Genomic DNA, 27,749 nt, shown 5'->3' with positions numbered 1-27,749 from the left:
GCAGGCTTCATTTAGCCAACTTACCCAATCTACCTCCAGATGATCCAACGGTGAGATCTTAACCCAATCTACCGAAACCGAAATTTCGGTTTCGGTCTCGACCGAAATCCGGATTTCAGTCGAAATTTAAAACCATGCTCAAGAGGGCTCGAACTTTAAAATTAATAAGCCATCATGTGCTGCTTATGTTTAACATGCACTGTGTATTAAACCTTTTTACGACCAAGCCCTTCGAGTAATCTAAAAGCATAGCTTCTTTTGATAATTTTTCATGTTTTTGTTGGCTACTGATATTGGCACTGCCATATTTTGATAATTGCACAAACTCACCTTATCCTATCAATTAAGTAGCTTTCAAAAGTTATTACAATTCCCAAAATAGCTCTTGGAAGGCAGTTAAATAAGAAAAGACAAGGTGGTTTGTGCAATTATTAAGATATGGTAGTGCCAATATCAGTAGCCTTTTCACCGTAACCCATTTCGATCTGGCCAATTTTGGGCTCTCCGATCCCAAAAAAGGAAAACGCCACATAAAATTTCAGGTAGTGGAGTTGTTGGATGCTTCACGATCTCTTCAACTGACTCCACTCCGCACGCAACTTTCTGTAAGTTGTCTTACCTTTGACGAACTCTCCTGATTTTTTTTTCTTCATTTTCTGCCGATTTTTTAACCTAATTCATCTCACTAATTTGCAAATCCAATGACCCAGAAAAGGAAATCTCCTTACTTTACCAATTTGGTAGAAATTCATGCCATCTTTATTCTCTTTCATGTAATGTGATTGGTTTTTTTTCTGTTTAGTATGTAAGGTTTTAAGGGCTTTTACTTTGTGGTTTTTTTTTTTTTTTTTTTTTGGCATTTTATAATAGTCTGAATTTTCAATTCAAAGCCGGAGAAAGTCACCAACATTAGATTTTATATCAGATATAGGAATTTCTTGAATTCATCCTCCAACCCATTATTTTTGTTGGCATAGAAATTTGAGACCTTCCTCACATTTTAATAAACGTGAGAATTCCAGTTTCTTGTGGGCTGTTTTCTTGTTCATTGATAGGAATTATAATAGTGAATATATTAGGAAATGGGTCATAAGCAAGGTTTAAAATTTTGGTTTCGGTACCGGTTTCGGACCCTGAAATTTTGAAATTTCGGTCGAAATCTAGTACAAAACCCTAAACTAATATTTTATTCAATATTAAATTTCGGTGAAATATTAAATTAATATTAAAAAAAAAGATTTTTGGGTCAAATTTTGGAAAAACCGAAATTTCGGTCGAAATAAATGACCGTTTCGGTTTTTATCGATTTCGGTGTCGGTCTCCACCGAAATCCGGTTGAAATTTAAAACCATGGTCATAAGTACCAGAGAGATGATATATAGCCCCATATACATCTAGGAATTTTAGCAGTTTTTAATAGTAGAAAATGGATCATAAGTACTAGAGAAATGACATATAGCCTTATTTTTGTAAGCATAGGGATTTGAGACCTTCCCCACATATTTATATATATGTATATTCTAGTTTCTTGTGGGCTATTTCTGATACGTGCCTAGATGGGTCCCACTTAGTGGAATAGGTTAATTAGATATTTTAGTAAATAAGATCATATCTTAATATATTTAGTAGTTATGTTAGATTAGGATACCTACTTAGATTAGGATAATCTTTATTTGGCTATTTCTATTATTATCATAAGATCTTTCTATGTTTATCATTTTCTATGTTTATTTGTAAGTGCTTTATATAAGCACATGCTAATGTTAATGAAATGAATGAAGAAATTAGTTTGACAAAGTGTGTCTTGGTGCACAAAGGAGGATTGATCCTTCCCTCGAAGTGGATCAAAAGGCTGATCTTCCCTCTAAGAAGATCAATCACGTTACGAACCGATTCGGGTTTGTAACAATCGGTATCAAAGCGGTCTATCCTACGCCATGGCTATATCTTCGGAGATTTTGAATTCGATGCGTGAATATTTTCAGAAGATCAAAGTGCTTGTTTTGGATTTAATGGAAGGACATCGTCGGTTCGCGGAAGGCGTGAACAAAATCAGTGTAGCGATTGAGGAGGGTTGCACAATAAAAAAGAAATGGAGAAATAGAGGAAGAGGAGAAAAGAATAAAGCAGACAGAAATCAAATAAAAGAAAAGGTGAAAAATCCACAAAAGAAAGGTCGTCGCCGAAGAGTCCATCGTTCCTCTCAACCCGTCCAATGCGATCGTAAAGATTCCCACCCACAACCATCGGTGCGCCAACATCCAAATCATTCAAAGAAATCACAACGAAGGAGCCTTGGCGAACGGCACAATGATATCGATTTGAAAATGGAGTCGCCTCAACCATTGATGATGAAAATAGTAATTAATCGCAAGACGAAGAGCAGAAGAAAATGAGCGGGAAGGAACAAGAAAAAAAAAAGAAGAGAAAAGAATTTTAGAAAGTCCTACGCATCTTATTTTTCAAGTTTAATTTCCAACCTTGAGGACAAGGTTGATTCTAAGGCGGGTGGAATGATACGTACCTAGATGGGTCCCACTCAGTGGAATAGATTAATTAGATATTTTAGTGAATAAGATCATATCTTAATATATTTAGTTGTTATGTTAGATTAGGATACCTACTTAGATTAGGATAATCTTTATCTGGCTATTTCTATTATTATCATAAGATCTTTATAGATCTTTCAACGTTTATCATTTTCTATGTTTATTTGTAAGTGCTTTATATAAGCGCATGCTAATGTTAATGAAATGAATGAAGAAATTAGTTTGACAAAGTGTGTCTTATGCACAAAGGAGGATTGATCCTTCCCTCGAAGTGGATCAAAAGGCTGATCTTCCCTCTAAGAAGATCAATCACGTTACGAGCCGATTCGGGTTCATAACAATTTCCTTGTTCATTGATAGGAATTATGATAGCTCCTAAAGTAGAAAATGGATCATAAGTACCAGAGATAGGATATATATATATATATATAGGAAAGCGCCCAATCACATGGGTCCCACATTTTCTGTGGTGATCCAAACCATTCATTTGCAAGGCCCTATCATAGATAGGGTGTGTACCAAAAATCACCTCCATAGGATCATCCTAACCCCTCCATTTGTGGAGGACAAAAATGGGCAGATTTGTGGACAAATAATGTCTGTCCATTTTGACCTCCACAAATGGATGGGTTAGGATGATCCTATGGAGCTAATTTTTGGTACACACCCCATCTATGATAGGGCCTTTCAAATGAATGCTTTGGATCATCCTAACAAAGTAGGCCCCAATGTGATTGGGCGCTTAAGCTCACCAAACAGCTTAAGCTCACCAACACTTTCCTCTCTCTCTCTCTCTCTATATATATATATACATTGCACCCATCTGTGGGTATGATCGGTGATAGAAGACCAAATTATTAAGTGGCGATTCGTTTAGGCCTAACGAAACGATATGCCAGTTTGATACTTGGAAAGAACATGCAAGTAACGAGACCTGGAAGGTTGGCCAGTTAGCAGAAGGTTCATCCTACCTATACTTATCTTTAAGCCCAACTGGTCAAGTGGAACCGAGTTACTAAGATATTATCAAAGATGTGGCACTACAGTTGCCAATCGTGGGAAGGTGGACGATAAATACCTGAAAGAATGGAGGACGTGCAAATAAGGGAATCTGGCGTGAGCAGTTACCAAAAAAAAGTTCCCTCCAAGAGAACGTGAGGTAATGAGGATTGAGGGACAGTTACCCTAATAAAGCTATATAAGGAGATGACTGTCTCAGAAAGATTCAGGTCTTGAGATCAGATTCAGGGGGAGAGTACTTGTCTACCAGATTTCAGGAATTTATTAAGAGTCAGGGAATTGTTCATCAGCGCTCCAGCCCCTATACACCTCAGCAAAATGGCATCGCTGAGCGATAAAATCGTCACATCATGGACATGTAGTCTTATTTTAAAAGCCGTCTTGAGATGTTATGAAGTGATCTCCGGTCAAAAAACAAACTTTCTCAAATCTCATGTTTTTGGTATTAACATTGGCACAGAGTCTTTGCAAGGTATAACAAGAGTTTTGGGTTGCAAAGTGGATTATTTTCCTCCCATTTATCTTGGTTTGCCTTTGGTGGGTAGGCCAAATAAGGTTTTATGGGAGAATATTGTGGGGAGATTTGAGAAAAGACTGGACACTTGGAAAAGGAATCTAGTGTCTTGCGGAGGTCGCCTTACTTTGATTCAAGCGGTGTTGGGTAATATCCTTGTGTATTATTTATCCCTATTTAAATGCCCCATGAGCATTGTGGGCTGACTAGAGTAAATTCAAAGAACGTTCCGCGGAGAGAGAGAGAGAGAGGGGGGTTGGGGGGGGGGAGAGGTCCGATGTGAAGAAAGGTTCTCTCTTATCAAGTGGGACGATGTTTGTAAACCTGTAAAGTATGGGGGTCTGGGTGTCAAAAAGATAAAGATTGTGAATCAGGCTCTTCTGGGTAAGTTGCTGTGGAGATTGGAGAGGAGTCTTCTCATCTTTGGGCTAAGGTGATTGTAAGCAAGCATGGATCTGCTTTTGGCCATTGTGAATCTGAGGATAAGTATAGACACATAGGGGTAAAAGTTTGGAGGGACGTTTTGTGGTTCAAACATAATTTTCAAGCGGGTGTCAGATTCAAGGTTTATTCTGAGGATCGAATCAGGTTCTGGCTGGACAAATGGAGTACCATCTCTCCTTTAAAATAGTTGTTTCCGGATTTATTTGCTATCGCCGCCTCACAGGAAGCTTCTATAGCAGAGTGTTTTGATCGTAATGAGAATAAGGTAATTTGGAAGTCGGCTTTCAGAAGAAATTTATTTGATAAAGAGCTCAGCTTGGTGGTCAGATTGCTTGAGATTCTTGATGGCTGTTACGTCAGCCTATCTGGTTTTAGGGCTGCAACTTAAACCGACCCTACCCGAAAATAACCCGGGTCGGGTTTCGAAAACATGGGTCTTGGGTTGGGTAGGGTTTTAGGTTGAAAAACCCGACTCAATCTTGGGTCGGATAGGGTTTAAAGAAAAAAAACCCGAAACCCAACCCGAGTCGACTTATCCTACGCTATGACTTTCTTAAATATCTCTTGAATAACATGTCGAATTATTTTCTAATATATTGATATAATTGTTTTCGTTAGGCTGATCATGTCTGTGATGTAAAAAAATAGTTACTTTCATAAATTTATATACACTTGATGAAATCAAGAGATATTTTGCATGAAAGTTTGTCATTTTCTACAATCTTTGAAATTAGCCAACATCCTACGCTAAATAATAAAAACCCGAACCGAACCAACCCGAGAAACTATCTTGGGTAGGGTCGGGTTTATGAATCTAGGGTTTTCTCAAAGAAAAATCAACCCGACCCGACCCGACCCGACCCTACCCGAGATAATTTCTCGGGTAGGGTGGGGTTCTAGAAAACCTGACCTGCCCGACCAAAGTTGTAGCCCTATTTGGTTTGGATAAGCGGGTTTGGATCTGGAACTCCTCAGGTGAATTTTTTGTTAAATCATTATATTTCTTCCTTGTGCCTACCCTTTCGCTCTCCAGAGTAGCCAAGGTTTGGTCATGCAGGCCCCGCCTAGTGTTTGTACCTTCGGTTGGGCTGCCCTTCAAGACAGAATTCAAACGGTCAATTTCTTGCCAAGCGGGAAATGTTGATCATAGGTCATTGTTCGATGTGCATTGAGGACGGAGAGACGATCGACCACTTATGCATTGTAAAATCGCAAGAGGTATGTGGGGCAGACTGTTGGAAATATTTGGCATATCCCATGTCTTTCCTGCCAAACTTGTTGACCTTTTGGAGGGTTGGTCTTTGGTCCCTTGGAGGAAAAAGGGAAAGATTTTATGGTATGTAGCCTTTCTAAGTACAATTTGGGTTTTATGGAAAGAAAGAAATGCTCGGGTTTTTAAAGGGCATGCAAAAAACTGTGGTTATCTCTTTTCCAAAGCGGTTGCCCTCCTGATCTCTTGGGTTAAGATAGTGCCTTGCTTCAAATTTGTGTCCGCTTTTGAGTTATGGCATGATTGGAGGGCTTTTCGCTTTTGCTTGGAAAATAATTGTAATATAGTGCAAGGCTTGGGTTCCTCCTGATTCCAGATTCTTAAAACTCAACTTTGATGGATCGAGTCTTGGAAATCTCGGACCCTTAGGCATCAGGTGATACGTACCTAGATGGATCCCACTTAGTGGAATAGATTAATTAGATATTTTAGTGAATAAGATCATATCTTGATATATCTAGTAGTTAGGTTAGATTAGGATAGTCTCTAATTAGCTATTTCTATTCTTATAATAAGATCTTTCTAGATCTTTCTATGTTTATCATTAAGTGCTTTATATAAGCATATGTTATCATTAATGAAAAGGAATGAAGAAATTATCTTAGAATTGTATCTTTTTGCACAAAGGAGGATTGATCCTTCCCTCGAAGTGGATCAAGAGGCTGATCTTCCCTCTAAGAAGATCAATCACGTTACGAACCGATTCGGGTTCGTAACAATTGGTATCAAAGCGGTCGATCCTACGCCATGACTATATCTTCAGAGATTTTGGATTCGATGCGTGAGGATTTTAAGAAGATCAAAACACTCGTTTTGGAATTGAAGGAATGGAATCGACAATTTGTGGAAGGCTTGAACGAAATCGGCATGGTGATCGATAAGTCTTGCACGATGAAAAAAAGAAGAAGGAACATAAAAAGAGGAGAAAAGAAGGATGGAGAAAGAAAGAAGATAGAAAAAAAATTGAAAAAGCCACAAAGAAAGTCGTCTTTGATTTTCAGTTTCGTCGTGTTCGTCGTCGGAAAATCCGTCATTCCTCTCAAACTTCCCAACATCATCAAGAAGATCCTCATTCACGACCGGTCGTGTGTCAAAATCCCAAGTTCCCAACTGTTCCAAACAAGCACGACGATGTAGCTTTGATGAAAACCACGATCAAATCGATTTGAAAATGGAGCTTCCTCAACACTTGGTAGCTAATCGCAAGACGAAGAGAAGAAAGGGAGAGAGAAGGAAAAGAAAAAGAAGATGGAAGAATTTTGAAAGGTTCTGCGCAAATCTATCGCCAACGAGCTAGCGCTTAATTTCCAACCTTGAGGACAAGGTTGATTCCAAGAGGGATGGAATGATACGTACCTAGATGGATCCCACTTAGTGGAATAGATTAATTAGATATTTTAGTGAATAAGATCTTATCTTGATATATTTAGTAGTTAGGTTAAATTAGGATAGTCTCTAATTAGCTATTTCTATTCTTATAATAAGATATTTCTAGATCTTTCTATGTTTATCATTAAGTGCTTTAATAAGCATATGTTATCATTAATGAAAAGGAATGAAGAAATTATCTTAGAACTGTGTCTTTTTGCACAAAGGAGGATTGATCCTTCCCTCGAAGTGGATCAAGAAGCTGATCTTCCCTCTAAGAAGATCAATCACGTTACGAACCGATTCGGGTTCGTAACATCGGGGGTCTACTTGCGTCCCACATCAATAACTTCAGGCAACCATGTTAAGCCCCAGGCCAATTGATCAGAGTATGAGAAATGCTGTTATGTAAACCCCATGTCATACCTAAAAATTGAAAAATTGTCATCCAAACAGCAAAAGAATATGGGCATAGAAGTAATACACGATCCAGTGTCTCCTCGCTGTTACGACACATAATACACCAACTGGCCAATCGAACCCTCCTCTTCTCCAGCCGCTCACACGTGTTTATACATCGGTGAGATACAGTCCAAATGAAGCCCACAATACGAGGAGGTATAGCAGATTTCCAGGTGTGGCTGATGCGAGTGAAGCATAAGTGCGGGCCGTACTCCAAGGGATCAAGCTTTTGGATCAAGAAGTTATGGATAAGGTCGTGCTGGAGGGCGACTCCCTTAATGCGATTCGGTGGCTCAAGAGAGCATCTACAATTCCTTAGAGATTTGTGGCCTATTTTGATGAGATCATGATTTACTTAGAAACCGCGAGATTTCTTTTAGGCATGTGAGAAGGACCATAAATAAAGAAGCTGATAAGCTTGGTAGGGATGGCGTATCCAAAGAGGGATTGGAGCTCTTTGATTTTTTGCCGCCTTGACTCTTTATTTCTTATTGGGGATGTTTTTCTCTTTTCTGTTCTATTATTATTATTATTATTATTTATATTTTCCTCGACCATCTCGGTCTCTTATCAATGAAATTCGTAGCCATTCAAAAAAAAAGAAAGAGGAAACAATGAATTCATCTTCCCAGGTGAGTCTTACTGTCCCTCACACTGGTGTTTCGTTTGTGTTGTTTAGCTTGAATCGAATGGTCTGTCTACCTTGAGTGTCGTTTGCGTTCTGCCTGCATCGACCAATCACGAGTTGTTCATGTTTTGCGCGTGTTGACATGTTGTTCACATTCAGTGTGTGTCAACATCCCCACTACATGGTGTTGCGTATGTATTGAAAAAGTCCTTTCCATCTGTGTAAAGGCAAAGGAGCCCAAGGAAGAAGTGGCATTCCCCTTTTCTTCTTAATCACTGGAAATCCAATCACAGAGGAGGGAAACGTTTCTTTCGTCGAACCCCTCGAATTGAGTTTTCGATTCCTTGCCACCACACCACTCCCCCCCCCCCCCCCCCACACTTCGATTTGTGTGTGTGTGTGTGTGTAGCTCCAAAATCCACCTCCTAGAGAGAAGGTGCAAAGCATGAATGGCTGTAGGTGTAGGGAATGCACCTGATTGAGTTAAAGAAACAATAGATAAAGATGTATTCCTTAGATGACTAATCTCTTGAATCATTGTATTCTATGCATCATTTGTGAGATGGACCACATCATGTTCTTGAGATATGACCGGGGGCCTCATCTGCCTGGTTGGCTGCCTAAACTGTGAACTGGTCACCCCATGTCATGGAGGTTCCGAGTGAAGTGCCTTCATCTGTTACAATTTACAAATTAATCTTAGCTCGGATCAACTTCAAATAACTTTCAGATGTCTCTAGGATCCAAATCCCATTCAAATCAATGAAATAAATTGGTTTTTTATTATTATGGTAAATTGGTTTTTTTTTTTGAGTAAAAAATATTTGAGGGTGGGATGGGTAAACATAAAAAAAAGGGCAGCCTAGTGCACGAGGCTCCTGCCATTGCGGGGTCTGGGGAGGCCTAGATGTACGCAGCCTTACCCCTGCTTTGCAGAGAAGCTGTTTTTGTGACTTGAACCCGTGACCACCATGTCACAATGGAGCAACCTTACCGTTGCGCCAAGGCTCGCCCTCTTGGGATGAGTAAACATATATCACCAAAATTATCACAAGAAATCCAGTTCGTTAGGATCCAGGGCCAGTTTCTCTACATTAATCTTGTAGGGAAACGATAAACCCTAGACATTTCAGCCCTTTTAATTTGATATTTGATCTGATCTAAAGAATAGCACAGTCTGTTTTTTTATTCAAATATAAAAAATAGGTAAAATTACCTTCAGAAGTATTAGAAATTCAAGTCCTTTGACAGGATATAGGTCTTGACACGAGTTGGTGACATCATATATATATATATATATATATATATATATATATATATATATATATATATATATATATATATATAATAGGTTCTCTTCGAGTCCAAACCTCCATAAAAAAGAGGCCTGATACTATCCAGCTAAGCCCTGTTGACTGCTCGTGATCTATGCAGCTTATCATAGGCTATGGACCCATAGTTTCAAAACACCCTCGCGTTATTGTGAACTCTCCCGAGTTGACTCCCATTTACATTGGCTACATTCTTGTCCGAGTCTGCGTTTTGCCCTATAAAATCAATCAAAACTCCTTTGACTCTCCTGAGTAATGAGCGTGTGCTCAGCCGCGTCAACCGAGGACTAGACCATGTTGTGCTGAGTCGACTAGGATTTTCGCTGGTCGTGTTTTGACCTGCATCCACGTTTTGAAACAGTGTAGTGGACCATCAAAGGTAGCTGGATCTTACGGTTCTTACCTTTTTCTCCATCTATCTCACTTCTTCCAGTAGATCTGCAACAAAAAGCAGTGGAAAGAACACGATTGAGTCTTCTTTGGAACTTAGGAATTCATTGTGTTTTGATGTCTTGGAAAAAAGAAAAGGGAATTATTGGGAGAGTAAGGCCTCCCTCCTTGCGTGGATTCCCTTATTCATTAATCATTGAATTACAAAAATAACTTCATTATGAAGACTGAGTGGGACTAATTAAGTAAATCAGAAGAAAAAATAAGTATCCCCCATAAAACTAAATTACGACATAAGTGCCTTTATGTTACTACTATTACTAGTTTGTGCAACTTCGAAATAATTTTCTGGTGTTTAATGTCTGTTCAACATAGATATCAAACCTTATTCTTGGTGTTTCTGTTTTATTTTTATTTCTTACAGCATCTGAATTTTACTTTTGGTTAAAATGCAATAATGCAACTGACAGCTATACTTTGGGACATGGATAATTTTATAGTTTTGTGGGTTTCGCCATTTCAAATAAAAAAAAGAAGAAGTTTTGTGGGTTTCAAATTTATGAGGAACCTGTAATCAACTTTGGCATGGACTGATCTAGCCCTGTATTGGTATTTGAATTATTGTTTATTGTCATTGAATGTTTTCTGCAGGCATCAAATGACTCTTATCAATCGCCATTGTTGGTATCCACTAAAATGAAAAATGAGATATTCATTAACTGTCCTCATACTGGTTCCGTGAATATTTGATGAACATTGGACATTTCAAATTCTGTCATCTATTCTATCATCAAAATTCTAGGATTAGATATTGAAATTTTCGTATTGAAGGTGAAAACCGCAGCCAAATGGGATCTAGTAGAATTTCTGCAATTCTTTCTGCTGCAGTGAGTAGTATTACAACATCAAATTCTCCAGATGGTAGACCATCTGGTTTGTCGCACCCGGTAGGTTCAGATCACAGGTTTGGTTGGGCTGGTCTAGGACAAAAAAACAATTTGCGGCTTTCCACTTCTCTCCAAGATTTCTCCACATTCTGCAAACTCGACCCAGAAGAAGGTAATCCCGACCATGGAATTGATAATTTGTCCCATGCAAAACCCCCTCGTCCCCTACAAAGAGAAAATGCGGGGAAGAAATGGGTGCGTACGGCCGTGAGTCTTCTTTGCCTTCTCTTGTTCTTTTACCTGATATATGTATGTTCAAAACATTTTAGTACTAAAGCATCACAGTTTTATGTGGTACTTGATTGCGGAAGTACTGGGACACGGGTTTATGTCTACGAGTGGTCTATTGATCACAAAAGCGGGAGTAAGAGTCTTCCTATAATGTTGAACTCATTACCTGAAGGTCTTCAAAGAAGGTCCAGTTCCCGCACTGGCCTTGCCTATCATCGTATGGAGACAGAGCCCAGTTTTCATAAACTTGTACACAATGTATCTGGCTTGAGGGCTGCGATAAAGCCATTACTTAAGTGGGCAGAGAAGCAAATACCCAAGCATGCTCATAAGAGTACGTCCCTCTTTCTTTATGCTACGGCTAGGGTTCGTAGGCTACCGAGTTCTGACTCAGAATGGCTTTTAGAGAACGCATGGTCCATTTTGAAAAATTCATCATTTTTGTGTCAGAGGCACTGGGTTAAGACTATAACTGGCATGGAGGAAGCTTATTATGGATGGATAGCGCTTAACTATCACATGGGTGTGTTGGGCTCATCACCCGCAAAAGGAACATTTGGTGCACTTGACTTGGGTGGTTCTTCACTGCAAGTTACTTTTGAAACTAAGGAAATCTTGCATGATGAAACTAGTTTAAACCTAAGTATTGGAGCAGTTAGCCATCATCTCAGTGCATACTCTCTTTCAGGCTATGGCTTGAATGATGCCTTTGACAAGTCTGTGGTTCACCTTCTCAAGAGGCAATTTAGAGCTACTGAAGTGGATCTAAACAGTGGCCGAATAGAGCTTAAACACCCGTGCTTGCAAACAGGGTACAAAGAGAAATATATATGTTCTCAGTGTGCTTCCTTAAACCAATATGGAAGCTCTCTGATGGGAGAGACAAGTACGGGCAAAGGAAGATCTGGAATAGCTATTGAGTTGCTTGGTGCCCCTCAGTGGGAAGAATGCAGTGCGCTTGCAAAAATAACTGTTAATTTGTCTGAATGGTCACATTTAAGTCCTGGAATTGATTGTGAACTCCAACCTTGTGCTCTCAGCAATAATTTGCCTCGGCCACATGGAAAGTTCTACGCCATATCCGGTTTCTTTGTCGTGTTTAAATTTTTCAACTTGACCTCTGAAGCTACACTAGATGATATATTGCAAAAGGGTCAGGAATTTTGCGAGAAAAATTGGGAAGTAGCGAAGAATAGTGTCATTCAACAGCCTTTTATAGAGCAGTATTGCTTTAGAGCTCCATATATTGTTTCTTTATTGAGAGAGGGCTTGTACATTACAGATGACCAAGTGGTTATTGGGTCTGGGAGTATTACATGGACACTGGGGGTTGCTTTATTGGAAGCTGGGCAAGCATTGTCAAACAGATTGGAGCTCCAAAGCTATAGAATACTTTATAAAAAGATAAACCCGACAGTTCTTGTTGCTTTGCTGTTTTTGTCATTGATACTTCTAATTTGCGCTATATCATGCATCGGCAATTGGATGCCAAGATTTTTCCATGGGCCATACCTCCCACTTTTCAGGCATAAAAGTGCAACCACTAATTCTGTTCTCAATATTCCATTTCCTTTTCGCTTCCAGCGCTGGAGTCCCATCAATTCAGGTAACTCCTTTTTCAAGTTGGCAAAAACATTTATGCGAGTATTGCTTCCTTTGTTGAATTGCTTAGATAACCTTTGTTACTGACTGCTATTTCAATGCATCATTAATTTGGATATCTTTTGTGATTATTAGAACCATCCTTTTCAGTGAGCTGTCAATCTCATCATGAGTTGTGTAGTGTGTCACTAATTGGGAATCAAGACCTTCCTTGGTTAGCATTAGTCTGGGAAATATACTCAGCTGATTTATTTAGTCTTATAAAATTTATTATTTTTGTAGATCAATTAGCAACCACATGAACAGGCTCAGAAGTTCCACTGCTCTATTGTAGTGCAATCCCACTTTTTTGCGGAAAATATACAGAAGTGAATTTTCTTGTTTCTGTTTTCTTATTTTTATGCAAAATTCGATTCTATGTTCTTATTGGTGGATCCAAAGATGGGAGGGAGAGAGGTTCCCTTGATTCATATCTTAACTTCATTTTGCAGTTAGTCTGATTTCATATGGGAGTTTCAAACTATTTTTTCAGAAGACATTAGAATTTCTCAAATGCAGAAAACCATAATATATAAGTAACGAGTATTGAGAAATCTCATGTATTTGACATCTAAATGGTCTTAACTCATATATATTCATCATATTCAGTGAATGCTAGAGAGAAAAGGCTCGATTAGTTGCTAAGGGGTATAATCAACAACATGGACTAGACTGTGATGAGATGTTCTATCCTGTTGCTAAGACTACCGCCATTCGATTTTTTTGGCATTACCCATCACTTTTATTTAGTCACTTCCAAATGGATGTGAAGAATATCTTTCTTCATTGTTGTGTGAAGGAAGAAATGTACATAGAGCAGTATGAGGGGTTTGAAACTACTAAGAAAGCTATATGGACTCAAGCATGCACCTTGAGCATGGTTTGACATGCTTGATCAGTCACTAAGGAAAAGAGAATATAAGAGGAGCAAGTTAGATAACTTACTATTTATCAGGTTCACCTAGTCAAGTTTGGTTCTTGTCTTTGTTAATTTTGTTGGCATTATAATAACTTAAGAGTGATGGTAGTGAAATTCAAAGGGTGAAAACAATTTAGAGGGATATGGAGGGTTTTGGGGAATAGAGAGAACCAATGAAGGCCTGCCTTTTTTTTGAATGGAAATGAAGGCCCGACTTTGGCACAAAAGAAGTTTAAGTAATATTGGAACAAAGAAAGGGAAAACAAGAATGAAGAAGAAGAAGAGAAGAAGGAAGAGGAGGAACAAGAAGTGATGCAAGGAGACAAAAAGAGGAGATGAGAGGAGAAACTCTTCGTGCGGTTGGTGAAACTCTATAACAACTTCTTTAGATATGTTGTGACTTGTGGGGGAAAACCCAAATCCCACAAAAATGGGCCCCACTCACGTATTAAGTCACTTAAGCTATCACTTAAGTGACTTTAATGTCTTTAATCTATAATCACATGAATACCCCTAATTTTTACTAAGTAAATAAAAATAAATTAAATTAACAACGATGTGAGCCCTACTCAAACACATACTATTCTCATGTCTTTAACATTCCCCCTCAAGTTGGAGCACATATGTTGTATATTCCTAACTTGGATTGGATCATTTAGAGTGGAACTATATTGAAAGCCTAGGTGAACATATCAACAGGTTGACTGGAGCATCTTATGAATGTAGCAGAGATGATCTTGGAAGCAACATTCTCTTTGATAAAATAACAATCTGTTTCCTTTGTTTAATGGGAAAATGGCTTGTTGGCAATGTGTGTTGCGGCTTGGCTTGATTGGCTCGAGCGTCTTTAAACAATGATTTCGGTTTCATAGATCAAGATCTATCAGTTCGAGTCCAATTTGACCCATTAGAATACTAGATTGAGTAGGATTGATCCGTTTGACTGGTATAGTCTAGATTTATTGAGCCAAGGGTTGAACCTGCGAACAAAAACTATTTTCCTTACTTTTATCTGATTTGCATTTGCAATGTGAGTCTTATTACTCTCTCATCTTCCTCTTTATGGTGGCCAAACTCAAATTTTTGTTGCGAGTCTGATTGTGTAATACCCGGTAAAAATAACAGTTATTATGCATAAAAACTATTCACATGATCGTTGTCATCTTCAAGGTCAAGCATATTCAATTTCCCACTTCTCAGGTTTGATAAGGCAGGTGATAGCTAGACTCGACTTGTATCTTTTCTCAATGAAAGTGATGGGGATATGATTATATGTTATTTTGATATTTCTTATCTGTTTTACTGTTTGATTTTGGTAAAATCATGTTTGATTAAAAAAGATGAAATGTTCTTGAAAATGAAACGAAATGTTGGATTTCATATGCATGAAAAATTTGAACGAAAATGAGAAAAGAAAGAAATGGAAGAAGTAAATGTGTGACAGTATATCTCTCGTGTGACGTGTTTGTACCTCTGAGCCGTCGACTTAACCAAAAGCGGAAGCGGGCCAATGCCAAAGTGGACGATACGTGGAGGAGGCTGATCGTTACAGGAAACTGTTGGAAACTATTGGCTTTTAATTGGTTTGTTTTTCCACTATCTGGTTTGATTGTTTCTACAAAAAATACTGTTAGTATTAGTTTTGACTTATTATGTTCTAGATAAAATACTGCATATTTTGATAGAACTGTCTCTTATTATTGATTTCAGCCACTTGTCGAAGCTTCTATATACCTGCTCTCCTAACCAACTTTTTCCTACCAGGATTTGAAAATTTGGATGCTGGAGTATTTGTCAATGAGGAACCTTAGTTATGAGAAGTGTGAAAGCCAGTTGAGGAAATACGGAAATGATGAACCTAGTCAATCTCCTCAGATGTAAAAAGGTTTTAAATATGTCATACTTGGGAGTTTTGTAAATTCAGGATGTACTTTAACCTTCCACTGCGTAATTACAGGAATAAATATGCTTTGTTGCCCGTAGCGATCCATGCAGTAAAAATTCGGGTCGTTACAGTTGGTATCAGAGCTGTATCTCCTCTAGTAGGGTGTGTTGGTCCCACACCAGAAGCGGAGAGAAAAATTTCTCTGGCTATTTGTGTAGATCCTCACCTTCTCTGTGTAGAGGCTTCTTCTGCGGAAAAATAAAACCAGGATGGCTGCAGTCTAGAACCATACAATATCAGAGCCACCAGATTTAGTCTGTGAGGAACCTGGTTGCATGAGTCTTGGGATGTCTTAGGAAAGGGGTTAGATAGATGAAACATAGACAATAAATCGAGCTTGAAATATATCTAATCCTCCGTGTGTTCGTTTTACATATGCAGAATGTAACCATTGCTTGTTGTTACGATTAGGGTAGAACCATTTTCTCCTGAGAGTATGGAGAGAGGAATTTCGGGGACGAAATTCTTTTAAGGGGGGTAGAATGTAATACTCGATAAAAATAACAGTTATTATGCATAAAAACTATTCACATGATCGTTGTCATCTTCAAGGTCAAGCATCTTCAATTTTCCACTTCTCAGGTTTGATAAGGCAGGTGATAGCTAGACTCGACTTGTATCTTTTCTCAATGAAAGTGATGGGGATATGATTGTATGTTGTTTTGATATTTCTTATCTGTTTTGCTGTTTGATTTTGGTAAAATCATGTTTGATTCAAAAAGATGAAATGTTCTTGAAAATGAAACGAAATGTTGGATTTCATATGCACGAAAAGTTTGAACGAAAATGAGAAAAGAAAGAAATGGAAGAAGTAAATGTGCGACAGTATGTCTCTCGTGTGACGTGTTTGTACCTCTGAGCCGTCGACTTACCCAAAAGCGGAAGCGGGCCAAGGCCAAAGCGGACAATATGTGGAGGAGGCTGATCGTTACAGGAAACTTCGGAAATGAAAACTGACTATTGGCTTTTAATTGGTTTGTTTTTCCACTATCTGGTTTGATTGTTTCTACCAAAAATATTGTTAGTATTAGTTTTGACTCATTATGTTCTAGACAAAATACTGCATATTTTTATAGAACTGTCTCTTATTATTGATTTCAGTCACTTGTCGAAGCTTCTATATACCTGCTCTCCTAACCCACTTTTTCCCGCCAGGATTTGAAAATTTGGATGCTGGAGTATTTGTCAATGAGGAACCTTAGTTATGAGAAGTGTGAAAGCCAGTTGAGGAAATACAGAAATGATGAATCTAGTCAATCTCCTCAGGTTTTAAATATGTCATACTTGGGATTTTTGTAAATTCAGGATGTACTTTAACCTTCCGCTGCGTAATTACAGGAATAAATATGTTTTGTTGCCCGTAGCGATCCATGCAGTAAAAAATCGGGTTGTTACAGATTGACATCTCTTTTTTTGAAAGTTGATTTCATTAAAAGGAAAAGAAAAAAAATGAAGGCAATACTAGGGTTAGCCTGATTGGCATCTTTTTGTGGGGTCTAAAACCAGTTCTCTAAGAAGCTATTAGTCACTTCCTTTATGAGTTTTCTTTACACTCACTTGCATCCCCTTTGAGGGTTTGCTTTGATCTCTAGGGTTTACCTTAGACCTTAGATTGATTGGTTTCCCTATTCAGGTTAATGACTTAATGAGAATAAGATCTCTTTAGTGTTGAATCATAGGTCTGTCTCTATCTATGCTGATTATGAAAGTAAGACTAAACAAGGACTACCTGTGTTTTGATGTGTTATTTTAAAGTGACTAAAGCCCACTACATATTGGTTGTCCAACAGAATATTGAGATTCAGATTTTGGCTTGGTTGAATCCTAAACCTAGTATTGCCTAAATATGTGTATGTTACGAGGCTTCGAACCATCTTTAAGAGGTAGCACATCTATGTGCCTCTAAGCATTGGTTTAAGTTGACGGTTTGCTTAAACAGCATGACATAGTCACATAACTAACAACCAAAGACTTTTAAACCTTAAAAAATACCAGCTAATCTATTGCCTTGAAGACTATTATACCATCAAAATGCCATGAGGCCAATGCATATGTTGGTTGTTCTATTCGAGTCTAATTACATATATTAGAAGAAATCCACATGATATTGTGCTTTTAGGACTTTCAACTTTTGGACACCAGAAACTTTAGCCATCCACACCTCTGACATAGATCTTATTTAGGTCTTATCCACGTGGTCAAATTTTTTTGGAGAAACTGGTCATTGATATGAAGTCACTGCCAAAGCTTATCACTGCAAGAGTATAGGGCGCGCTAAGACCTTTGTTGTTGTATTACAATTAAATGCTCAACTTGAATAATTTAAGTTTGGATTTTAAATTGATAGGAGTTACATGCATGTCAAAGATACTAGTTTTCATATTAAGGATCTACATTAAAACCTGGTGTTCACATTTATTTATTTGCTATCATTGTTTGAGAAGCATAGTCAACATGTTTGTATTCGAAGTAATTCAATGAGGCAAATTTTCGAACATTATGGGAAAGTTTGCGAAATGATCGGGGAAAATTCAGAAAAGCTTTCATAGTTAATTAAATCATTACATTGCCATTGTTTTAGCTTTTTTTTTTTTTTTTTGAAAGGTAAAAATTTACATCAAAGTTTAAGAGCTCAGACATGCCATTGTTTTAGCTTTCGTCATCTTTCTTTTAAATATTTTTAAAATTAGCAAAAGAAATTATAATTAAATGCAAATTATTCGTATAATTTGCAGTTAATACAAAAAATTTGCAATTTTTTTAAAGATAAGCGAATTTCTCAATTGTTCGCAAAGTTTTCGTAGAGAAATTTTTAAAGAAAATTTGTGAATAAAATGCAAATATTTCACATTTTTCCAAATTCAATGACATAACTGAGAAGAGCCTATGAATTTTTATCAGTTTCTGTAACTTTGCGAGGATTTATATCGCATTCGAATTTTTGTACATAAGATTTTCATAGTTAGGCCTTAATAAACTTGAGAATAAATTGCAAGTGAATTGACTATTACTTATGGCTGTATTGCTTAATATGGCTTATGTGCTGCAATTTTATCTAGCTTTTCATGCCATGAAATGTTGTGTGTGAAAAATTGAAAAGGAGTGTTTTTTTTTTTTTTGTGGGTGGTGGGGGGGGGGGGGGGGGGTTTACATTCCCCATCTTTGAATCATGACAGGGAAATCGAGAAGTTGACCCAACTCTTCCACCTGTGTTTGTGTATTGGACTAGTTATTGTATATGTGAACAAAATTAATGAGGATGAGTTATGAATCTTGTAAATTAATGAGGAGGAGGAGGAGGAGGGGGAGGAGAAGTAGGGAGGAGTTCGAAAGCCTATCCCACATGGCATATGCTTATATATAAAGGAAAATTCATTATTACATAAAGTGCACACAACGATAAATCTACCTATGCTAACTCAACTCTTAAATGCTTCCCCTCAAGCTGGAGTATATATATCATCCATGCTCATATTGGAACAAATGCTACCAAACTGCAACTAGCAAGTGTCATTGTGAAAATGTATGCCAATTCGTCTTTTTGACCTCACACATGGAGTGGATATTAATTTGCTAGTAAACCTGTCATGAAAAAAATGACAACCCATCTCAAAGGTTTCGTCCTCTCATTGAACAATGGTTACTAGCAATGTAAGTATTTGCTTGATTATTACATAGAATCTCCATAGGCTTGCCAACCTCAAAACCCAATTCTTTCATAAGTTTCTTCAACCACATTAACTTGCAAGTTGCGTGAGCCATTGCACGATACTCCACAACTGCCCTAGATTGTGCAACCGCGTTCTGTTTACCTCCAACAAACGTAAACTATCTTATTGTTAAACGCCGGTCTGAAGGCGATCCTTCTCAGTCCACATCTAAATAACTTTTCAATCTTAAGCATCGTTTTTCTTCAAGATATGTTTCCGATTAGTCAATGCCAAGCAATTTTGCCTTCAGTCTCTCAACTGTACCATTGCTAAATACATCACTTTATAAACTAATCAACATCTAATGACACATTTCGCTGCAGGTAATTCAGATGGCTCCCATGCATGATTTTATTTTAGTACACACATCTCATCATCCATTGCCTTCTTCCATTATGAGACATAAAAACATTATACGAAGGAGACGAGGAATCAAAGTAAACATAATTAATTGGGGAACTGGAATCGACCTCTGGATGCTTAGATGCAGAAGATGATGGAGAGATGGTTTGAGTCAAATATCTGAGTTCCCTTCGCATATAGATATGTAGTGTCTTCTTTGGAACAACATGTAAGTTCTTGAAGTCGTGGGGTGAAGAAGCAATAGGTTCTGAGTTTCTGACAGAGGACCACAATCGGTGGAGGTGAATGAGACATCAAAGATACTATTTTGGCTATGTGATTGTCGAAATGATAGAAATAACTAATAAGGACTATCCTCAAAGAATGTCAAATCTTCATGAGCATAGTTTTTTGTTTGTCACAAGATTATAAAAATGACATCATTTCTAAGTACGAGAGTATCCTAGAAAAACATATTTGATTGCATGAGGATCTAATTTATCTGAATTGGGTGTTGTTGGAGAAGAACCAAAATGATCCCTAAGAAGTATCGAAGACGACCAAGATCATTCGTAGAGAACTGCTTCTGAAGAAAACTCTTCAATAGTTGAATGCCACAAGAGTCACTCCGTGTAATGATAATGTCATCTACATAGACTATGAGAATGACATATCCAGCATCAGATTTGAGGTTAAAGACAGAGTGGTCCACCTCACATTGCTTCATACCATATTCTATGAGAGAATCATTGAACTTGCCAAACCAAGCACGAGGGGATTGTTTGAGGCCATATAGGGACTTGTGAAGACGGCAGACAGAGGTGGTCAACTCCCCCTGAGCAACATACCCTGGAGGTTGCTCCATATACACCTCCTCAACCAAAGTGCCATGGAGAAAAGCATTTTTGACATCAAGTTGGTGAAGAGGCCACCCATAGTTGACTGCCAATGAGATAAGGACATGCATAGAGGATATTTTGGCAACATGGGAAAATGTGTCAGTGTAATCAATCCCATAAGTCTGAGTGTATCCTTTAGCAACCAAGCGCGCTTTGAGGCGCTCAACTGTGCCGTCAGGAAGGTATTTGATGGCATAGATCCATCGGCATCCAACTGGTTGAACTCCAGGAGGAGGGGGAACAAGAGCCCAAGTCTGATTCGCCTGAAGGGCGCTCATCCCATTGTCCATAGCAGCTCACCAACCAAGGTGTGCCAGTGCTTCCTGCAAAGACTTAGGCAAGGAGACAGGAGACAACGAAGCTACAAAGCCACGAAATGCAGGTGAGAAACGGTCATAAGAGACATAAGACGATAGAGGGTGAGCAGTAGTACGTGAGCGTGTACGAGATGCAATGGGAGAATCTAGTGGAAGGCCAGAAGGCGGCAATACCTGTGAAGTAGGTGCTGTGATCTCTGGTTGGGACAAGATTGGCGCAGGCAGAGCTGGAGACAGCGGAGGACGGGATCTGCGCTGGTAGATCCTAACGGGGCCGGGAACCTGAGGAGGAGGTGGAGACGGAAGAGCCTGCCTGGGGGCAGGAAGAGAGGGTACCACATCGGGAAGCACTGGGAGAGGAAGAGGAACCGAAGGGACATGTGGAGGAGGTGGACTCGCAAAATAAGGAACAAACTCGAAGAAGGTAACATCGGCAGAAACAAAGCACCGACGAAGGCTAGGACTGTAACACCTATATCCTTTCTAGGTGCGGGAGTAACTCAGAAATACACACCGTTCAGCCCGGGGGTCTAGTTTGTCCACACCTGGGCCCAGCTTGTGGACAAAACACACACAACCAAACACGCGAGGGGTAAGAGGAAATGGTTTACCGTGAGGGTGAAGAACCAAAAATGGGGATTGATTGCATAAGGCTGACGAAGGAAGACGGTTTGCGAGGAAGCATGGCGTAACAATGACATTACTCCAATATACCTTAGGAACATGCATCTGAACAAGAAGAGTACGTGTCATGTCCAGAACGTAGCGCAACTTCCTCTCAGCAACACCATTTTGCTGAGAGGTGTATGCACATGAGAATTGGTGTAGAATGCCATGAGTGGCTAAGAAGTCCTGAAACCCACTCGAAGAGGAAAAATACTCTCTAGCATTATCTGTGCGTAAACACTTAAGGGGACAATCATATTGAGTAGTAATTTCAGCATAAAAGGTGCGGAAAGCAGTAAACACTTCAGAACGATTTTTAAGTAAGTAAACCCATGTTATTCGACTAAAATCATCCACAAAGACAATAAAGTATGTATATTCAAAAAATGACTTGGTCCTCGAGGGACCCCATACATCGGAATGAACCAACTCAAAAGGTCTCAAAACTCTACTATCAGGCCTAGAAGGGAATGACACACGATGGTGTTTCCCGAGTTCACACAACTCGCACTGAAATGACTGAAGGCTAGAGGAGACAATAGAGGTCTGTCTGAGGTGCTGAAGAGATGGATGAGAAGGAAATGACTGAAATGATGTAAGGGATTGAGAGTGACCCGTCACATGGTTGGATGCCCCAGAATCAATGATCCAGGAGCTGGAGCTTGTGAGAAGGGAAGCAGGTGCACTACCTGACTGGGCAATCCCGGCGGATGGAGGGTGGCTGTTAAGGCAGAGACGCTGAAGCTCCTCATAATCAGCTCTGGTGAACTCAAAAGGCTCGTGTGGAAGATCTGAAGCAGAAGACTGGAATGTGCCATCAGTAGGGGACGCTGCAGAGAGGTGGGCAACGTGGGAATGACGAAGCTCTGGATGAAGCACGAAGCAAGTATCAACACGGTGACCATCCTTTGACAGTGAGTGCGATATGGCCTACCATGACCACCTGTACCACGGCCACCACCCATCACACGACCACAAACACGGCCAAAGGAGCCGCGAGCACGGCCGAAGGAGCCAGTGCCACGACTAGAAGAAGTCCCAGTATCATAAGAAGCAAGAGCGGAACCCTCTGAATGAAGCATAGTGGAGGAGCCTCCCGAGGCACACTGCTGAGCACGGGAGTAAATCTCTGGGAGAGAGGGGATGGCCCCTGAGCCAATCATCTGCTGACGGAATGGTAAGAAGTCCGGGCCCAATGACTCAAGGTAGTGTATAGCCCTAAGTTGATCCCGCTGACGAGCTCGAACCGTTAGATCTGAAGTGAGGGGCATAAATACATCGAGCTGCTGGCATAGAGAGATAAACTGGCTATAATGGTCGGAGAGGGATAGATCGCGACGTTCAAGACGAATCCACTTAGAGTAGGTCGCACAGATGCGAGTGAGGTTATCAACCCCAGAGAACATGAGAGCAGCATGCTCCCAAATGTCCTTGGCAATCGCCAAGTCCATCATCGGCCTAGAAATATGAGAAGCCATGCTCTGCCACAGTAACGTGCGAACCATCGCATCATCCTGACTTCACCGGTCATAGGATGGATCTGAGGAGGGTGGAGGACCCCGCTCAATGAGAGACACTCTGTCGCGAGCGAGATAGGTCTCAATAGCCCTCCTCCAGCTAAGATAATTGGAGCCGTCAAGGCGCTCCGAAGTCATCTGGGGAAAGGACTGCTTAACAGAGCGAGAGTACACTGTGGGATGATAGCTCAAAGGAGAAGAAGCCATGGGAGGATCCGAAGTATTCGATGGATCCGTCGGAAGAGAAAATGCTCGCGACGGCTCGAAAGGAGATGAAATAGAAGAGACAAAGAGAAGTCACAAGGGCGACTCCATCAGACGAGCGCGGCTCTGACGACAAAAGAGAATGAGAAGAGGCATAGAAAGACAAGCCACATGTAGCATCAAAGAGGAAAAAGGCTCGGGCCAATACAGAGTCATGCGGAGCCGCGAAGACGAGGGATAGAAAGAAGGTGGGGATTTAGGTCATAGATAAGGAGGGAAAGAGAGGGATTGAGTGTTGGAGGGGTATGGGGTTAGAGTTAGATAAGGTAATGAATATGGTTTAGGGTTTAGAGAAAAGAGGGAGTGGAGGAGGTAGAAGAAGAAGAAGAAAGAGAGAGGGGGCAACCAGGGGGGTGCGTAGGGGGGGGCAAGAGGAAGAAGAAGAGGCAGCAGTGGGGTGCGGAGGGGCAACCAGGGGGGGCGAGAGGAAGAAGAAGGGGCAGCTGTGGGATGCAGGGGGGGGGGGGGGCGAGGGGGGGAAGGAGAATGAGAAGAAGAAGAAGAAGAAGAAGACGAAAGGAAAAAAAAAGAGAGAAGAAGAGGGAAGAAGAAGAAGAAGAATGAGAAATGGGTTTAGGTCATAGGGTTGGGTGGAGAAGAAGAAGAAGAAGAAGAATCTCCAATTTGGTCCCTAGGGCACAAAAACCCTAAGGCTTTGATACCATGTTGGAGAAGAACCAAAATGAGAGAATAGAATAAGTTAGGGTCTCTCCCCTTCACTCAAGTAAGTCTATATAAGATGAGAAAGAGGAAAAGACTACTATGCCCTTATGGCATACATACATAGAAACACACATAGATATCCAATAGGTGTAAATGAAACAAAACTGACACTAAACAAATACTTTAGGGGAAAGAGAAAACAAGGGACTATCTGTTGAGCTACGAAATTTTACAAAAAATGAGGAATTAAAAAACCTTAGTAAAAAGATTAGTTGCACACCTATGTCTAAATTAAAAGTAGAGACTCTCGAATTTAAGGAAAAGTAGAAACGAGGAAAGCAAAAAAAAAGAAAAAAAGCTTTAATAAAGTGAAAAGTTGTTGCAAAACCTACGACTAAATTTAAGAAATGGGGTGCCCAAATTTAAGAAGACATAAAAAAAGTTCAAAAGAAACTTTTGCGAGAGAAGGAAATTAGTCATCTCCATTTCAATCAGATATCCATGTTTTATATCTAACCTTCTTAAGCCAGTATGAGGCTTTTCCATCATATGCCCATGCTTTATTATCTTTTCTCCCCATAATTGGATTTTGTGAAAAATCCCTTATTTTCTTTTTCTTTCTTTTGTTTGTCCACATTTTGCTTTTTCATTGGCTGGTTAAATTTCTTCTGTTTCTGCCTCTGACTATTCTTTACCCTGTGAGCACAAGTTATTTGGTATTGACTTTGGAATTTTAAATGACCCATTTGTGTTTGTGGCATTTCAGGCGATGGAAGAGTGAAGACACCACTGAGTCCCACAGTTGCTGGCTCTGGGGAGCGACCGTTTGGTATTGGACATGGATTTGGGGGCAGCAGCATTCAGCTCATGGAGTCTTCCTTGCACCCTTCAGGCGGGTTCGTTTCACATAGTTATTCATCAGGTAGTTTGGGACAGAAGCAATTTGACAATGGGGCAGGATCCTTCTGGACTCCTAACAGAAGTCAAATGCGGCTTCAGAGTCGGAGATCGCAGTCGAGGGAAGACCTCAGTTCATCACTTGCTGATGCTCACATGGTGAAGGTTTAGCTTATGTGCATACTGAAGAAAATCACTTGTATGCCTTTTTCTTTAGTTGCAAATTGTATAAATGAGAGAATGCAAAGCTATGCATTGTAATTCTTCATCCCTAAGAACATTTTGCAGTATCTGTTAGAATTAAATCATTCTTTATGTATTATACTTTTGTAGATTGATTAAGAATTAGTTCGCTTCCAATAATGCAATTCATCTTTGCATTCATACTAGATTTTTGCTTTCTGCTTTTAATCTATTAAGGCCCCCTTCACATATGGAATCAGCTCATGTCTTGCCTTTGGATGAGAAGTGAGAACTCAAAATGTCACAAATATCTCCGATATTTTCAAAATATCGTGTTTTTATCGCGACATTTTGATAAAACGACAAAATCCCGAAATAATCCCAAGATTTTAAAAATGTAGTGATATTTTCATTTTTTTAATAAAGTATCACGATATTATCCCCAACTTTTTACGATATATTTTTTTAAATATTTTCCCTTAAATTTCATATATTTATATGTATCCTAAATAATTTTATTTTTATTTTTTTCCCGATATAAACCCTAACAAAATAAAACTTTTTAATATATCCCGAGATTTTCCCTTGCTGAGAAATTCCCGAGAACGATATTTGTGACATAGCTCAAAAGAGCTAATTGTTCAGCTGTTAGCATTGAATCAATTCTAAAGAATCATTTGATCTTGCTTGCCATTTCTTATGTTTTTTTAGCCTGAAACTCTCATCAATCATATCTTTTATTAGTGAACCTCCTTTGTCAGGTTTGAGAGTGCAGTGGAATGGGATCCGCCGAATGAAACATCCACCAACAAGACCAGAGGCATCTCTCCATTTCTCGTTGGCTTTGCGAGCTCCCAGTGCTTTCAATTTTGTTTCCAAACATGCTGCTTGGGAGAGCTTAAACAGAATGCCTCTCCTGTTCGTCTGTTACCGTAATCAGTAATATTCATTCGGTTCAATTATTTTATTATTGTTTCATTAGATAGAAATTCTCATGCCGCCATGCAATAATCTCTTTGCATTTTACATTAACAGAACTTACCCACCTGATACTGTTGAGCGCATGATCACTACAGAAAATTTCTTCTTCAGGACTAATGATCATGAGGTCAAGGGTGACAGGAATCTGTTACAGAGAAAGCAGAGCTTTAACATTACATTCTTTGCTAATGGCTATTATGATGACCGATGAGTGAGAGGTCCGAGCCAGACATTTCCGCAGAATCAGTGTTGGCAAATTTTTCTTCTATATTCTGATAATGTGTTAGATTGAAAAATCATTTATACTTCAAACCCAGAAATCTTTCTCATTCATTCTCTGTTAATGTGTTAGACTGAAAAAATTTCTTCTTTATTAATGTGTTAGATTGAAATATCATCTACTTCAAACGCAGAAATCTTTCTCATTCATTCTTTTTGCTCATGTGTTAGATTGAAAATATTTTCCACCGAAAATTTAAAGTTTACCATCGCAATTGTCGAAATTTCCACAAAAAATTTAGACATTTCCATGGAAATTTTAAAAATACCAAACAATTTTACATGATTTCGGCTGAAATTTCACCCCGAAACCGAAATTTAAAACCTTGCTTCAAACACACAATTCTCTCTACTCAAGTCTCTGTTAATGTTAGATTGAAAAAATTTTCGTCTTTATTCTGAGCATATGTTAGATTGGAAAATCATTTACTTCAAACCCAGAATTCTTTTTCATTCATTCTTTCTGCTCATGTGTTAGATTGAAAATATTTTCCACCGAAATTTTATTTCTCGTTCTTTCTTTCTGTTAATGTTAGATTGAAAATTTTGCCTCTTTATTCTCTGATAATGTGTTAGATTGAAAAATTGAAAAATCATCTTGCTACAATACAGTAGGGTACAGTGTGCACCCTGTGTTGGACCCCACAGAAAAATATTTGGGAATTTCCAAATCAGCTTGCAGGATATAGTTTGTATCATGGCCCGCCCTTCCTGCCATCTCCACTGTAGATATGTTAAGCATATGGTGATCTGGACCGTTGATGTGGTGGGCCACCACTTAGATGTTTCATTCCCCAAAATCACGGTGATTAGGCAATCTTAGCCATCCAATCAGTGGTCTGCAAATATGCAGTATATAGTCAGCAGAAGCAATTGCATCGATCCAACTGTTACTATCCTTTGTTACATCTCTCTCTCTCTCTCTCTTACAAATATAATGTTTGCACAAGGAAATGGGGATGCTTTCTTTTTTATGTTGAAAGAACTCGAATTTATTTGGCTTCATCACAGCCGTTGGATATTTATCTTTTTTTCCCTTAATTCTCTGTTCTGTTGTATTTAAAATTAATTTATTCAACAGTTCAATCATATATTGAAATACAAACAAAAGGGGATGGAAATATCATTTCCTTACTAACAATAGATGTTGGAGAAGTCAGCTAACACTGGGTGCACCCATTGGGCCACTGGAATTTTGGGGTACGGCCAATGTGAATGCCAATTAAATACATGGACGGTCAGGATCATGTCTTTCAAAAATAAATAAAATCGATGGTTGCAAAGTCCTTCTCTATCCTACCTAGAAATTACCAACCCCTCAAAAAAAAATTGCCTGGGAGTCCTCAAAGAGTATTATGTGTTAGGCACAATG

The 27,749-nt window shown here is 39.1% G+C and overlaps 1 protein-coding gene across 6 annotated transcripts; it reads left to right on the top strand.

The window, feature by feature from the left end:
- The first annotated feature begins 429 nt into the window (after nt 1–429).
- Nucleotides 430–27,271, top strand: LOC143850942 (putative apyrase 7). Of its 6 annotated transcripts, none has more exons than XR_013236124.1 (5): nt 436–605; nt 10,628–12,760; nt 24,804–25,133; nt 25,879–26,056; nt 26,210–27,271. XR_013236124.1 is itself a non-coding variant. In XM_077360235.1 (4 exons), exons 2-3 carry the CDS (start codon nt 10,825–10,827, stop codon nt 25,103–25,105), a joined length of 2,238 nt encoding a protein of 745 aa, XP_077216350.1. In that variant the 5' UTR covers nt 436–605; nt 10,808–10,824; the 3' UTR covers nt 25,106–25,133; nt 25,879–26,095. The 6 variants fall into 6 exon arrangements, 3 of the variants coding, with proteins under 3 accessions (XP_077216352.1, XP_077216350.1, XP_077216349.1); XR_013236123.1 differs by having other exon boundaries at nt 26,194–27,271; XR_013236122.1 differs by having other exon boundaries at nt 26,153–27,271.
- Nucleotides 27,272–27,749: the final 478 nt, after the last annotated feature.

This window comes from Tasmannia lanceolata, unplaced genomic scaffold (assembly GCF_043159265.1).
Source record: "Tasmannia lanceolata isolate RefF3 unplaced genomic scaffold, GAP_Taslan_0.1 ptg000018l, whole genome shotgun sequence".
NCBI classification, from domain to species: domain Eukaryota; kingdom Viridiplantae; phylum Streptophyta; class Magnoliopsida; order Canellales; family Winteraceae; genus Tasmannia; species Tasmannia lanceolata.
This window is presented reverse-complemented; position numbering and strand designations above follow the sequence as displayed.